Source organism: Pyxicephalus adspersus, chromosome 3, assembly GCF_032062135.1.
Source record: "Pyxicephalus adspersus chromosome 3, UCB_Pads_2.0, whole genome shotgun sequence".
Classification (NCBI taxonomy): domain Eukaryota; kingdom Metazoa; phylum Chordata; class Amphibia; order Anura; family Pyxicephalidae; genus Pyxicephalus; species Pyxicephalus adspersus.
Window position 1 is genome coordinate 117431149 of NC_092860.1, and position 16282 is coordinate 117447430.

The window sequence follows — 16282 nt, forward strand, 5'->3', positions numbered from 1 at the left end:
GTTATTAAGGTGCGTACACACTTCCAATTTTTATCGTTCAAAATGAACGACGGACGAACGATCGATTGGGCAAAAATCGTTCGTAAAAAAAGTAACCAACGACGCCGACGAACGAGGAAAGTCGTTGCCTCTATCGCTCAAACGATCGTATCTATTGTGTGTACAATATCTACGAACGATCGTGTCGTTATCTGTATGTGCAGGATCGGTGCTATACGATCGTTCACAGATATCGTGCAGGAACGATAATAATTGGAAGTGTGTACGTAGCTTTAGAAGGATATTTGATATTGCAGCCTCTATGTTTCTCTTAGTATAGTTGTTTTTTTTTATCTAAAGGATGACAAAAAAGGTATATTCCAAAGTAGTCATGTGGTAATCAAAAAAATTGCATTGCATTAATGAACAAATTTTTGATACATTGATCAGTATTCCAGTTTGTTATTCTGCTGTTTGCTAGCAATTCATTTACAACATAAGCTCTCGGTTTTGCAATTAATACAGTGGGACATAAAATATTAAGGGACATTCCCAGGGTTTGTGTCTAGAATGGCTCATTAATTTTTCATCTGTCTTGCTCAGGGCAAACCTTTGAAGCAGACCATCTCTGTACCCTGTTTCATCAATCTTAGGTTTACTATAACAACATGTAATGACAGAATCTCACATTTTGAGTGTTTTGGGAACTATAAAAACCCCATTGCAACTTTTTGTTCACAACGTTTAGCTGATTTATGTGACATATGTGGTTTTCACCTATGATTGCCTTTGTGCAACTATCCAGATATTAGATGTTCTTAAAAGAATGATCTTAGTACATCCAATCACCACTAACCAGATCCTTCTATGGCATTTCTGCTGAGAAAAGGTGATCAGAAGAGGTCAACATAAATTTTACCTTTCCTCATTATGCAGTCACTGGGGTACACAGGCCTAAACTCTGGGGGGTCCCTGTGTAAGCCCTAAAATAGACAAACCCACAGAGATTAGACCTGTGGCTCCAACAAAGGAATGAAGTAAGTGGATTGAAGAAGATATTGGGGTTCACACTGCAAAGAATATTCCACTTTGTGAGTATGGTAACAATTAACTTGGTAAAATTTCCCTCACAGGTGAATTTGATTCTCTTGTAAACTACATTAACTCCATTACATAGATGTTTGATTGTTACGATGCTGCCATCTCCTCCATCCAGTCTTATTCCAGGTGCTAATGTCTTGATTAGCCAGCCTGGATACGGTTGCTCCGGTACATGAGCATGGGAGTTACTTTGTCCTAGTGCAGAATCAAGACTGCACACTAATAGAACAAAATGTTGGCCGGCAGGTAAAAGAATCTATAAACTAAAAAAGTTGCATTGCAAGAATAAAAGCCTGCCTTCCAGCACTTTTTACCAAACCAAATTTAGTTTCACTTTAATTGTGCAGTGTCCAGAAATTTTCTTTGCCTTTTGAAACCCTCCTGAAAAATAGCACACTTCCTGGTATGTGTGCAGTTTAAAGCACTGCTACCTCTGACTTCCAGGCTGGGGACATTTCATCACTTCATCACTGCGCTGTTGTTCTCTTTGCTGGAGGCTTTGACATTAGGGATAAAAGCCCTGCCTCTTATAAGATAGCTCACATGATAAGTCAATAATATAATAAATAATAGATCAGCAGCAGAAAGTCCACAGACAATAGTAGACTAGTCCTCCTTTTTTTTTTTTTTTTTTTTTTTTTTAGTTTGGGTATATTCTCCAGGGTTATCTTTTAGGACCTATTTCCTCAATGGCTGTGTGCTGGTTTTTCGAAAATACATGCTATTGCTGTGCGTGTTGCCATTTATTGTATTCTGCAGCTTTTGCAGCAATTGAATGAACAGGTGCTGTACTGCACTGAAAGGAATGAGCCCTTCAAGGAGACTCCTATAGGTTTTAATTTTCTATTTTTTAGTTCATGAGCAGTGCATTGTGTGGGGGGTGCAGATCCAAGCCCCTTAGTGTTCTTTCTAATCAAGAGGCAATTGCAACTACTCTCCGCCAAATTGTTAAATTAAACTTACCAGCAACAGTTTCTATTGTTTTATGGCTTTGAGAAAAGCTGTTGTCGGTAGGTTGCCTTGATTTGTTATTATGCCGTTGAAGCTAAACCTAAATTGAATGTGTTCACCAATACCTAAGATATCAACAATGGGGATAGATACCCAATACTGTGTGGAATATCATGTACAGATACTTCTCCAAAGATATGCTCAATATCATTAGTTGCTTCTTTATTTATAAGACAGCAAAGTTTTAGGTTGAGTCTCTTTAAATTAAAGGGTACTTATATATACCGGTAATAGAAATGTAAAGAATAAATGATTATCTGCTCGTTCATCTGTATGGTTTTACTGTGTCTGCACTTGCAAAAGGTTTCTGTGAAACATGCTTGCTTGTAACTTCCCTTTCATTGCACAGTGAACGTGTGTATTATTCTTTACCCTTCCCAGTATCGTTCATTTGGTGTGTGCAGGGTGAACTATCTGACAAAGTATGCTGATATGAACAACCAAGTTCATGACAATGCATGAGGCAACTTTCTTGAGGTTCTGTTAATTCACTTCTATATGGAATGTGTGGTATTTTCTTTACCTAATATTAACCTAAAATGTCCTATTTCTTGTCCACCAATCCTTCTTGTATAGTTGAATATTATTTTTTTCTGTGCAGCACCATCCCTCCTTTTAGGCCTCACCTAGAGAGAGTGATGTACACCCCATATACACACAGCCACCCAGGATAGAACGTCAAACACCCTTCAGGGCCCTATGTACTAAAGTGTAAAACAATATTTTGCACTTTTACTATGCAGGTGCAAAACCTTGCAATACTCTCGCACTTATAGTATTGCAGCTTTTTGAAATTTGTGATGTGATATTCAATGGAGCTCAGGCGTGATAGGGTTATGTCATACTATTGCCTAGGTAAGGAATCAGAAAGGCGCATTGTGCTGAGGCAATGGGACAGTTCTAAAAAAAATGTGTGAAAGGTTCATTTTAATAGGTTCATTTTAATAATGTGCAGGGGTTTTTCTAGGTTTGATGGCTACTATATGAACATCTGAAATATGTGTCATACTCTAACTTCTTGAAGGTTCATAGGTCAGATTATTTAAAAGTTGTGTAATGACCTTTGTGTCTTGACAGCGTGCCAGAAATTCCAACCATTTCATTGCCTGAGTAAAGGTGTTTCCTGCAATTAAGTGAAACACACTGAGACCAGACCACTCCATTTATTTATTTATCTGAGCATCTCAGTCCTGCTATACTTTGGAATTAATCATTAATCTACTATAGTTATGGCAGCTATAGCACAACCTAACAAGACTGTCAACCTGTTTTCTCACAAGTCCTTTTTTTCAAGTGTCCATTTATCTTGTACACAATGATTTTTAATATCTCTAGTCCATTAATTAGGTCTCTGAAAGTTTACTTGTTGGGACAATCTGCAATTCTTCCTTTAGAACATTAGATTTCTGGTTGAACAAAAGAAAGGGCTAGCCCAATTTTTCACCCACAAAAAGATATATGGCCAGAGGGTATATTATATCTGAGTGTCCTTATGGATATATCAGTTGATGTGTATTTAAGTCAAAATTAGAAGCTCATATTCAGCATTTTGAATGATTTTATTCTCTGGTATTACCCCTGACAGTGTACATGGTTTGTGATAAAACAATATTTGTTTTGAAACTGTCATTTCTGCGTGACAGCTTGATCTGAATTTAAAGTTGGGAAGAAATAGGGGCTTGTAAAATTAAATTTTTTTTAATGTATTAAATACTGTTGTTGTAACAGGTTTATACCCCATACAGTAACCAGAATACAATATTTTTGCTTGAGTTGTACTTTAATTCTGCAACCTGGTTGACCTGGTATAGTTAAAATGTGTAGCCATTTTGGTAAGTGTTAGAACATCTAGCAACCAGGCCTAGGGCACACATTAAAAATTGGAATTTTAGTGGACTCAGGAGAGACTCTGACTTCAGAGTACAGCTACAGTTGGTATACGATGCTGAATACATATGCCAAAAAAAATAATTCAGCTGATATAGGACATTAGCAAATTCCACTAAACTCTATACATTTAGTGCCATTTGATTTAATATTTTGTCTTAGTCACAGGTATGTTGTGTGTAACTAGACAATTTTACCATTGTCTGAATGCCTAGCCGGCATTCAACGACCATAGCCAACCCACTTTTGCACTGCGTAATTTCTGTAATACTTTTGACACTTGTACATTGTATGGTAAATACTCCTGAACTTTTACACGTTTGCTGGGCTGTACATTTCTGTACATATCTGTACCCTACACACACCTGACCCTTGTGCTAGGTACACACGTGCAATAGTTCTCGTCCCATAATCGACTCAGGCACGATATTGGACGAGAATCTTGCGTGTGTACAGCTCTCGCAATGCAAGTAAAGGGGGAAACACCGCAGCGGGGTGCCGCTTCTTCGCCCCCCCCCCCTTTTCATAAAGCAGAACGGTGCTGCATGTACCGCACTCATTCATGCATTGTGCAGTCGTTAGTCGTTGGAAAGGATCGTGAAAGATCCTTTCCAATGACAATTATTTCACGTACATAGCCCTACACTCTTTGCATTACACACTCCTAACACCTGAATGCTGTATGTCACACAATCTTGTACATAAGTTTTACTCTTGCTCACTTTACCATGTGCACCAGGCTCTGTTACTTTTACATACTTGGAAGCATTTTGTTATCACAAATACTGTGTGCAGTGTATACATCAAGAAGGCTCTCATTCAGTTGAACTATGCCCCTTCTGCTGTTGGGTGCAACCTAGGTATAGGTGCTTTGGCCCTTGGAAAATATGCAGTTTGGCCCCCTGGAAAAAAAGATTGGACAACCCTGTTCTAGACCATAACTCAAGAGTTTGTAGGACCTTACTCTTAACAAGAAATGATTCTTCTTTCAATCTTATTACCTATATAATATTATTTATAATGCTGGCAACTACAGAACTATGATTGAATAGGGCAGATATGATAAAGGTGTGCTGAGGTGCAAATAAATCCTGCAATTGCTTTTATTGCCCAGCATTCAGTATGGCTTTTTTATGGACCAGGGATCCCCCTTTGAAAGCCAAGTTAGGTGAGTATCTAGAGCAGCATCTTGAACTTGTCAGGTCCTTTCTGAAAACAATTTCTCAGTATGTTATTAACATTTAGCATTCCTTGTGAACTCATTATTTCTGTGATTTTAGACAGCTCTGACAGGTGTTCCATCACAAAGCTTTCTGTATTCCAAGCACTCCTCTGCAAAAAGAATTGCAAAAAAGAATGAGCCTGTTTTTCCCACCTGACAGTTGCAATCCTTCATAAAGATTTATTGAGCAAATTACATCTGCTTGATTTTATGTACATGTTGGTGTTCTGTAAATAATTTATGTATAATTTATTCCTTTTCCTAATATTTTATGTGCCAGTTGTGGATTTACAATAAAACGGGAGAAGAAAACCATTAGCCTCAAATATAAAATAAAATATAATCGTATGTACAGCATTATCCTGTTTCATAAAATTAGAATAAAGGCAAACAAGGAATCCTTGCCAATAAAAGTAAATGTTACTGTGAAAGGTTAAAAAGGAGGTCTAGGAGAGGAAGGCAAACAGCCAGGTACTTAGATTTAATACCAGTATTGATTTAAATAGTGGCTTGCAGTGCTAACATAGTGATACATGTTTTTTTTTGTCATTCATCTCTGTATTTCCTATTATTCATTGTACTTGCCAGTGTATTTCATACTGAGTAATGCTTTGTAACATCACTAAACAGAACATTTTGCCTTGTTGCAGGTTAACTAAACCTTTATCGTTTGCCGACTGTGTTGGGAATGAGCTGCCTTGGGGATGGGAAACTGCCTATGATCCACAAATTGGAGTCTACTTTATCAATCATATTAATCGTAAGTGGTTCCCATTGGTTCTATGTATTGATTTGTGTGTAAACATCCATAAAGTTTCCCAGGGGTGTAACAGTATCATGTGGTTGTTATAAAAACCAGCATGTGGGGCAAGCTATTTTTCATTTTTATTTTCTGTTTTGTGTCAAATATTTTTTGTCTCTTTGGTGTAGGACTTCTAGGTACATCTTTTATAGTAAAAAGGTATAGGAAAAGGGACATTTTTAGTGGACTTAATAAATGATTGATTTATTATGAGGGTAAATCTGTAACCCAAAAAAATATAAAAAGTATTATGTTACCATTGCTGGTCACTTTTTTTGCCTCAAATATATGTGTATGTGTCTGTACAACCCCGTCTAATTGGTGAGATTACAGAGCGACCTCAAGTATCACAATGACAGATGCTGGAGGTTAGAGAAGCAGCTTGAGTTGTATCATCCTCTCTTATTATCCGCTCTCCATGTCAGGCATCTCAGAATATTACCCACTTTAATTCACAGCCCTACTTAATCAGTCTATTGTGCAAACAGCACAGAGGGGTTGGTATGATGTAAATGTTCCCAACAATTATAAAACAAATTCCCCTTTGTCACTGTACTGCCATCCTATAAATTGAATATGCAAAGCAAACAACTTAGATGGTTAATTAACTGCAGAACTGTATTGTATTTTTAAAATAGATCAAATTAGTTACTTATTAGTAGTTGCAACAAAGGGCTATGAAACAGCTGGTCAGGCTAATCTCCTTTTCTGGCAAGTGTGTACATATGCTGTATTACAGTATCATCATGGCTGTGCTTTTGCTAATTAGACTTTGGATATAATGACCTATCAGGCAGCTTGGACACAAGTTTTTCCCATAAGGCATAGTGACGTGATTTGCTGAAATAGGAGCAAGTGAACTATGCATTACAATGTATTCTATATACAAATCTGTATTTTCCATTCGTTAGTTCATGTTTTTAACTTATGTTTAAATATTTTATTGATTCTATTGAGGACATGAATTAGACCCATTGTGAGGGTCAGTACTGTTATGAAGAAACTATATAGATGCTAAAGTATATACATACTATAAAAGTGTGTAATATGTGTAGAATACGATTATTGGAACATTTCACGTTTTACTTTCTCCACCCTTTACAAATTTCATTATTCTCTACAATAAGGGCCACTTGTTGGGTCAAAAATGCCAGAAATGTTTTGTAATCATTTAGAATAATTAAGTTATTTAAAAATATTTGATATTCATGGTGTGTGCAGCATTATCTCTAGGAGTGAGATCTCAATACTTTTGTGGCCACCAGGGTTGTCATCTGAAATCAATCAACGGTTCAATGGTTATATACAATGTGACAACGTTGTCTGATGGGCAAAGAAAAGTGCAGAACTGCAAAAGTAATATTAACAATTGATAGTCTTTTAAAGTGTAGTTTAATATCACACTATATTGTTTAGGGTCCTTTCTATTCTTTTCTTTTTTATATCTATTGCTATTACGCCATTCCAACTTACTTTACACAGGTATGGTCCAATATTGTCATCCCCTTCAAATTTGCCTGCAGCATATCCTCAACTCTCAGATAAAATAAAAGATTATTTCAGGTGTGTGTGTGTAACTTTCAGCTTTGGCCATTTAGCTCTATAAACATTCTTTTTCAGCATTCCAGATTGCCTGGAAAATATGTTTTAAGGATCCTAAAGCGCTACATCTTGACATAACATGAGATTACAAAATATTAATATTTAGTTATAAAAAAATATTATACACATTCTATTTGAAACCACATTCAATTAGGCGGTTGAGGAAAAGATATAATTTATTTTTTCTGCTTTTGAAGGTATTATCTTGTATTTATTTAGCACTGATAAATTACCCAATGCTTTACAAATTCATGTCACTAACTGTCCCTCAACGAGGCTTAAAATGTCCCTACACAGTTTAATTTAAATGGTAGATTTGTGAATGTTTTACCATTCCTATGTAAAACCTGCTAATTAGCATGGATTGCAGTGTATTTGCATATGAAGTTATGAAGGTCACACCTTAAAATATTCTTTTTTTTTTTTTATAGGTATACCAAGAAATCAAATCTGTTTTTTTAGCTTGCATACATTTATATGCTTGTATAATTGGCTCTGTTAAGGGCCAACTTGAATTGCTGCTGTAATCACAAAAAATAGAAACTAATGAATTTGCATTTTACCCTACTGTAACCTTACTTTTTTTTTTTTTAATTCCATTTTGTTTCATAAGTGCACATTATAAATTTTAACATGTGCCCAGAATGTCAAAATTGATCTTTTGCAAAAAAACACAAATAGTACAAAGCTGTTAAGTAGGAGACATTAAAATCTTTGAAAATAAGTGTCTCCTCATGCATATGTATGAAGATGTTTGATGTGTTTCATAATATGCAGGACTCCTGGCTGTGTAGCTTGGACTCGAAAGCTGGGGTGGGCTGTAAACTTTCATGAACTATATAAAGTTTTTACTGAATTTCTTGCTGACATTTATTGGACTTGAAAAAAAGCTATTGCTTAATGATATGGCCATCAAGTTGGCAGTGTAAGCTAGGTACACACGTGGAATAATTATCATTTGAAAACGAACGATCAACGATTATTCCCGATTATTTTGAACGATCATATTGTGCACAATTCTGTACATGCTGTAACGATACAATCGTTCAGATTGTTAAGAGAGCCTATTTTGTTTATGAGTAAGGCAGTCTGTTCATCTCATCATACAAAATACTGCAACTTTACAATATTTGTGGCAATGCAGCTTATTAGCCAGCACAGAATATTCCCCTATTCATGTTGAAGGGTAATATATGATACAGTAACTTAATTTTTCTTTGTGTTTGTGTGTTGGTGTGCTATTCAGAATGAATGGTAATGTAATGCACACCTACCTATTGTACCACACATTACTGCAACATACAAAGGCTTGTACTAGAAGTGCTATGCATGTGTTATTAGACCATCCACCTGTTAGGGAAGCAAAGAATGAGATAAGTACACAAACTAACACAATTAATAATAAGTTTACTTTTAAGAAACTTTACATCCAGGCAGGAAAATTTAAAACTATGTAAATGTAAAATGTAGATTCACAGATTGCTTATGGTAAAGAATCAAGGTGGGCAATGAGATACAAAAAATGTATATTACATACTTACATAAATATTTCATAAAACTTGATTGGTTCAGTTTCAAGCTAGTGCAACATGTATGTGATTTGCAAAAGCTGAATTTTCCTAATCTTTTTGACCATGTTTGGAAAATATTTATATATAAACACAACACAAAGCAATCTGAAAGAAATATTCTTAATTTTGAACTTGAATGATTTGTTAATTTCTTTAATGAAAAATGTAAAGCTGATTTCTTAGGGAATATTAAAACTACCCTTAAAGTAGGGCTCACTCAACACTGCAAAAGTTAAATGCTTATTTTTGCCTAGGCTGCCAGAAAATAACACATTTAGTTATCTTCTTCCTAGCTCCCACAGACTTTATATACATACACTTCTAATCAAATATGTTGTTGAACATATTCCTGAAATCTCAAATAGTTTAAAGCCTTATTCCAGGTAAACCAGAGAACTACTAAATGTTAGTTTGTGTACTTATCTCATCCCTTGTTTCCCTAGCAGGTGGCACTTTCCTCTTCTTTAATATTCTCTCTATAAAACAACAACATTATAAGTAGTCCACAAACCCCCTTTGGATGGTGGGTTAAAGTCTATGATGTCTGATAGCAGAAGGTTTCTAAGTAAATTTGTAAACTACCTTGCTGGGAAGGATACTTGCTCGACTGAAAGCATACTTTATACAGGAAACCTATACAGGGTCAACTGGCCTACAATTCTAAGTAATAAAATGTAGCTCGCTAAGTGCTGCTTTTTCTTGCTTAAACCGGGCTTGTGACATTGGGCCTGATTTTTTTAAGGCTCTCCAAGGCTGGAAAAAATACACTTTCAGGAGTGAAGCTGGGTGATCCAGAAAATATGGAATGCATTTCTTAAAATCCTTTGCTATTTGCTACCAAATGGTTTTAATCCTGGACCAGATCCATTCCAGGTTTGCTGGATCACCCAGCTTCACTTCTGAAAGTGTATTCTCTCCAGCCTTGGAGAGCTTTCATAAATCAGGGTCTTTAAATCAGTGTTTTCCAATCAGAGTTCCTCCAGATGTTCCTTGAGTAATGAGCAGTTTGGATCTCTCAGGTCAGTTTAATAGATAATGATCTTTTTGTCTATCTGTAAGGGTTGCAACTTTCCCAAACATTCTTCAAGAGTGGCAATGTAAGAAAAATTCTTCCCAGTGACCACCACACTACAATATCAGTCTGCATGTTTGGTGTTTGTTATTGTTGTAAGGTTGTTACCACAGGTTGGGTCTCATTATCACATTGACCCGACATTGTAATGCCCAAGGTTTTCTTGCAATGTTTATACATTGCCTGGTCCTTGAATACATTTGCCCTGAAGGTAACATATACTACTCCAACTTTGGATGCTGTATATCACTTACATTTAGTGTCTTATCTCTGCAAAACTTAATATAACGAGCTGGCGTATCCACCCTGCTGGAAGGTGGAGAATAACGTCATTCATATATCTAGGTCTGCTCAGTACCAGTCATATTCTAGGGGAGTGGCTGGCCACTGACATGTGTAATTGGCTTTAGGTCATGAAAAGTGGGGAGGTATCGTAAGCAATTTTCTAGCAGAATTTTCTTTTGTTATATATTATACTACAAATAAGAACAGTTCAGTTGTCACTGTCAACAAATATTGGTTTAGCAAATGCGTGAGCTCTGTTTAGCCACCTCCTTAGTTGGTTCTGTACCTTTTATAAAGCTTTATACTGTTCAAGATCAGCTTTTTTGAATTGGTGGTGTTTGTTTTAATTTGTTGGTCTCCAGTCAAAACTTTATTAGTTTGGGTAGCAAAGGGAAAGCATAGAACAGTTTCACATCTGTGTTCTCGTCACATTTTATATATTTCATGCATGTTAGAACAGCATTACAACACAAATGGGGAATGCCCACAATAAACACACAATAAAATCTAAAATAAAAAATTGGCTAGATAATGATTTTTAACTGTGTCTCCCTGTTCAATTTTTATTAGTATGTACTAGTATGGGAAGTGAAATCTCCCCAATAGTGACGGGAAAGGCAACCAAAACATGGTAAAGGTTCTTTTCTAATTCCCTCCTTCTGTACTGAAAGTGCTCTTTTTCTCTTAGACCCCACTTTGGGCAGCTTTCCTCCTCCTTTCTTTGCATGTCTGACACCCTTCACATTTACAGAAAAGGACATGACAGACTTTATCCACTTAATACAAAACCAAAACAGTTTTGTCAGGAGTTAGGTTTAAACAAATGTTGGGAGTTGGTGTGGAAATATTGCTAATATATATAAAAAATCTAACATAGATGGAATTTTTCATCCGTCTCCAATCTGTGGAATGTGGTCTCCTGCAAGGTATGTGACATCTTTATCATAGGATGATTTAGTGCATTCTGCATATTGCAGATAACTTGACATATGATGTGTTGTAGATATGTGCTCTGCTAAGCTCCCAGAGTCTTATCAAAACACTTTCTTTGAACTTTTGACTGTTTACCTTGCAGAACAGTTTTCATCCCTTGCTCTCAAACATTATACAACCAGAGAAAAGTCTGCATCATTATTAGTTACACTCTTATGTTTTATAGCAGAGTCAGTGTGACTGACTGTAAAAACTGCTGGGCAAGACTTTGACTAGCTCAGGGCCGATATCAGATGACAATCTTGCGTGTGTACAATGACAATCTTGCGTCGTCTATCGTCCAAACAACGGTCGTGGCGGATCCACGAAGGATCCTAATGGAAGTGAAGGGGAGAGAGTGCAATGGGGTGCCACTCCGCCGTTCTTCCCCTCCCCCCTCCATAGAGCAGAACTGTGCTGTATGTACAGGGCTTGTTCATGCATCATGCAATCGTTAGTCATTGGAAAGGATCGTGAAAGATCCTTTCCAACGACAATTATTGCATGTGTGTACATAGCCTTAGTAGACAGCATGAGAGCAGGTGCCAATTTTGCCCAAACTGACCCATCAGATTTTTTTTTGTAAGTCTCAATACAGGGGGAACATATGTACGGTTCTCATGTATGATATTCTGCTTTTCTAATTGTAGGGGGGTTGAGTGAACAAGACACATGGGAGCTCTCATTAGGATTTGATTGTCCATTCTAGCTCCCAATATTGATTTTGACATCAACACTTCCTAATAAAGAACTAAAAATAGTCTGCAGGAACATTTTTAGTTCTTGCACTTTAAAAAGGCAGCATGTTTACCTTGCAGAGTCCTTTTCTTTTTGGTTGAGTCACTACTTGCTTATTGTAATTTTTACTTTCCATTCATTTCTGGAAAGCAACCTATTATAGAAAGCCATTTTTTTCATAAACATATTTTATTGTAGTGTTACTAAACAAGGTTTCCTCCCAAATGACATCAATGATCTTTTTGGCTATTTGTAATGGTGGCATTTTTCCCAGTGGCCATCAATGTAGGAGTCATTCTTCCTACTGACTGCCACCCTAATATAATGTGAGCTGTGGATTAAAGAGAGCAATGAGCCTGATGTATTAAAGCTCTCCAAGGCTGGAGAAGATACACTTTCATCAATGAACTTCGGTGAACAAGAAAACCTGGAATGGATTTCCTAACAGTCATTTGCTATTTGTAAGCAAATGTTTTTTTAATCCTGGACCAGATTTCATTTTAGGTTTGTTGGATCACCCAGCTTCACTGATAAAATTGTATCCTCTCCAGCCATGGAGAGTTTTTTTAAATCGGGCGATTTTTAGCAGGGGCTTCCTAAGACCTGAATTTTAACGGTTTCCCTATTTAAAATGGTTGAGAAAGAAAGGCTTTATTGTAAGTTTTTAAAGTCCCATGTAGAATATTCTAAATTTGTAAAAAATATTGGATTATACATGTGAATTTGCATCTTTTGGCTTCAGCAAAACTCATTATTTGGAATCTTTGTTACAACTCAAAAGACAATCTGTCTGTAACTGAGAAGATGAAAGCTGGTTGGTCCTCATTTCATTGGCATTTCTGGCATACTTTTCATTTGGAGGCTAGGGGATGGGCTCTGCCGAGACTGCACTGATTGAATAGCAATTGTTAGAGATGTTTGCTTTGTTGTTTGACACTTCGTTGTTGATAAAAACAGAACAACAAAGAATGTCCCTTGTCCACCTGGCATGTCTTTAAAATGAACTTGAAAAAGTGCTTATTCCATTTTGGACAAGAAAAACATCCATTAAAAGGAAATCTAATGGTTGTAGGTCCATTTTATTTATATGTTTATTTTATTATCAATTTTTGTATTTTTTTTATACTTTAGTTTTGACTAAAATAAAGATAATATGCACACACTTGCTGTAAGTCCTAAAAACTGCCCATCCATAGATGTTTATAACCAACCCCCCCACTCCATTGTTCATCCAGAAAGGAAAGAACTGTGTAGGTTACAGAAATGCCTGAGTTTACACAGGGCAGATGACTTATATCCTAGTTTTGTTGAATGAATTATTGACTTCCATGTGGGAAAACTCTTTATTCTGTAGAGAAACCCTAATTATTTCCTATGGGAGACAGCAGTGTTTGTGGAGAGCATCAGGTCAGATATCCCAAAGTGTAATCTATTTATGACATTTAGCAACTCTGTATGCTGTATTTTTGTTTTTAGTAATTAGTACAATCCTTAACATTCAGTATTGTTTTAAAAATAATTCATATTGACAAAATACCAGTGTAGCAATAAGTCAAAACAGTCTCTCTTTATTAGTACACAGAATCTCATTTTTAAAATAAATGTTTTATAACATAATCTGAAACTGACATGACAAAGTGGCACATTGTCATCACTACTCACAATGGTAGATATTGTTTTAGTGTATTTTAAGCCACTTATTTAAAGGCGTTTTGTGCATTATAGTGATTTTATGAAATCTTTGCTGTTTGCCTAGTATTAAGAACACAGGAGGAAATGGTGCCCCATATGATAACACATAAACATACATTTACATTTCTGTAACAATGTAATGTTTCCTTTTTTTTTTTTTTTGAAGCCTGTGTTAATCTAACTATGGTGTCTGTACTGTGATTGTCTCCCTTCCTGTGTGCTATTATTGGTGGTTAACAACTGAAATTATTGATCAAGGTTGCAAATACATGTGCCTAGGACATGCATGAAATGTGCAGGAGGTGCAAGCTGGTCATATTGCATGAGTCGACCATATGGGGTAACTGTAAGGTATTTACTCAGTCAGCAATCAGGAAGGGCTAACCCTAAACAAGTGAAAGTATTTATTGAACTAATTTTTGCTAAGCCATAAAATCAGAGAGTTTTTCTTAAGATTTTTTGGAGTTTAAAGTTATTTTATATATGATAATATTTTAGGTTTTGTTGTAAATATGTGACAAAGGATTCCCAAGTACTTTGGATTAGTTGAAGAGACAGCACAGCAGACAAGGTTTGCTTTAAGGCTTAATTTGTCTGATTCAAACATCAGACTTAACTGTCTGTAGAGGTATTATTTGTTGCTGTGATGACTTCTTTCACCACAGCCAAGGGTTATACAGCTTTACATGTGAAAATCAACTCAGATCTTCATCTGCTTTCTAAATAGAAGACTACTACATAGAAATATGCTATATTTCTTAGTTACGTGACTAAAATAATGTAGAAATAGTTGTATGCTGTACCAGAACAACCCCCCCCCCACAAGAATAAAGAGGGTAGAATGTGTCCCTCAAGGTAAAATATCGAATTGAATGTACATGAGACACCTAATGATAATATCAAAATACACTATAACCTTAATTTCAAAACTGCTTTCTAGGTGGAAGCCAGCTTCTAATAAAATCATTCCAGTTGAAGCATGCTGCCATATTGTTTTGGCTTTATACAGTGAAGGAATGAAACTGACATTTCTATAGGAGGCTGATACAATGCCATGCTCATATATGCTTGTAATATGTTATTGATGGTGTATCGGGCACCAACATGCCCCTGGTTAACAGCAAAACCTCCCCATAAACCACCTGGCATCCTGAAAGCAGAGGTTGTTGTATACAATATAAATTGGCACTTGTTAATTGTATCTATTTGTAAGTAAGTCACCATCCTGTCATGGGAGGCAAGATAAAGCAGAGAACTATTCTAAGTAAACAGTGGAGTGGACATTCCTAAGAGATGCAAAGCCACAGAAACTTGAAAATATTGACTTTTCAGCAGCAGAAATACTTTTGGTAGCTGTGGATTCCTAGAAACCTGTTAATCAAGTTTATGTTTTGCTAGTAAGGCCTGCACATTGTGATGGTCTGTTTGTTTTACCTCACTAAACTGTGCAAGAACAAATAAAATTCCATTTTTTTTCACATAAGAAAGTATGTACTGTAAGTAAGTTTTTTTTATTATGACCCTGTCAAACAAAATGTTGTCACACATGCCTTTTGTGAGAAATGTCAGCTTTGTCAGTTTGTCTCTTCTCCGTCCTATGGCTGTTACCATAGCAGAGCTATTACAATAACTACCATGACAATTCATACACAAAATCTAACACACATGTGTTGTACAAGTAGCCCTGCCGCAATCATGCAAACCTAGTCACCATTGTTAAGTAGGTTGGTAGCCACTGCGTAAGTGTGGATACGTTTGAGACATTTAGGATGTGTAGTACCAAGCAACATTTCTCTAGTCCTTAGTCATACAGTTATGATGATCCTGTGTTCTCATTTGACTTTTAACAGGAGTAGAATTTGACATGGCCTTTTCTGCTGTAGGACATCCTTTTCAGAGTTTATCACATTGTTCTTTAGGCTCATTTTATTACATAAGCTTGCTCTCAAACGTTTTAAGTCTGTGTCTTTTGTTTAAAGAAAACCAGGTAATCATTTCTGAAGATCTTTTTTTTTTCAGGTAGTTCCTGTTATATGGGCTCAAGAGTTGTTCTGTTGTGTTTGTCACTCTGTCACATGTGCTCCTAGTGGAAACTATAAGCAGCCATGCTGGTGCACATTATGTGGACACGGTCTGTGATTGCTGCTTTTGTATCCAAATATATTTTTGGGGGATTATAAGCAAAGCAGAAAGAGTAAAAAAACATGAGAACAGAGACTATCATGATGAGAACAAATCAAAACTATTTAGACAAAGCCGAAAAATAAAAAAAACAAGAAAGAAAATGCAACAACACTCATGTAATAATAGTTATTGAAAATATGTCTGCTGTAAAAAAAAAAAAAAAA

The 16282-nt window shown here is 36.1% G+C and overlaps 1 protein-coding gene across 1 annotated transcript in view; it reads left to right on the forward strand.

The window, feature by feature from the left end:
• WWC2 (WW and C2 domain containing 2) overlaps positions 1–16282 on the forward strand; it is a gene marked incomplete in the record, with an annotated part of 111009 nt that overhangs the window by 20775 nt on the left and 73952 nt on the right. Inside the window, 1 exon segment of the mRNA XM_072406109.1 lies at positions 5851–5960. Within this exon segment, the coding sequence (XP_072262210.1) occupies positions 5851–5960 (110 nt within the window).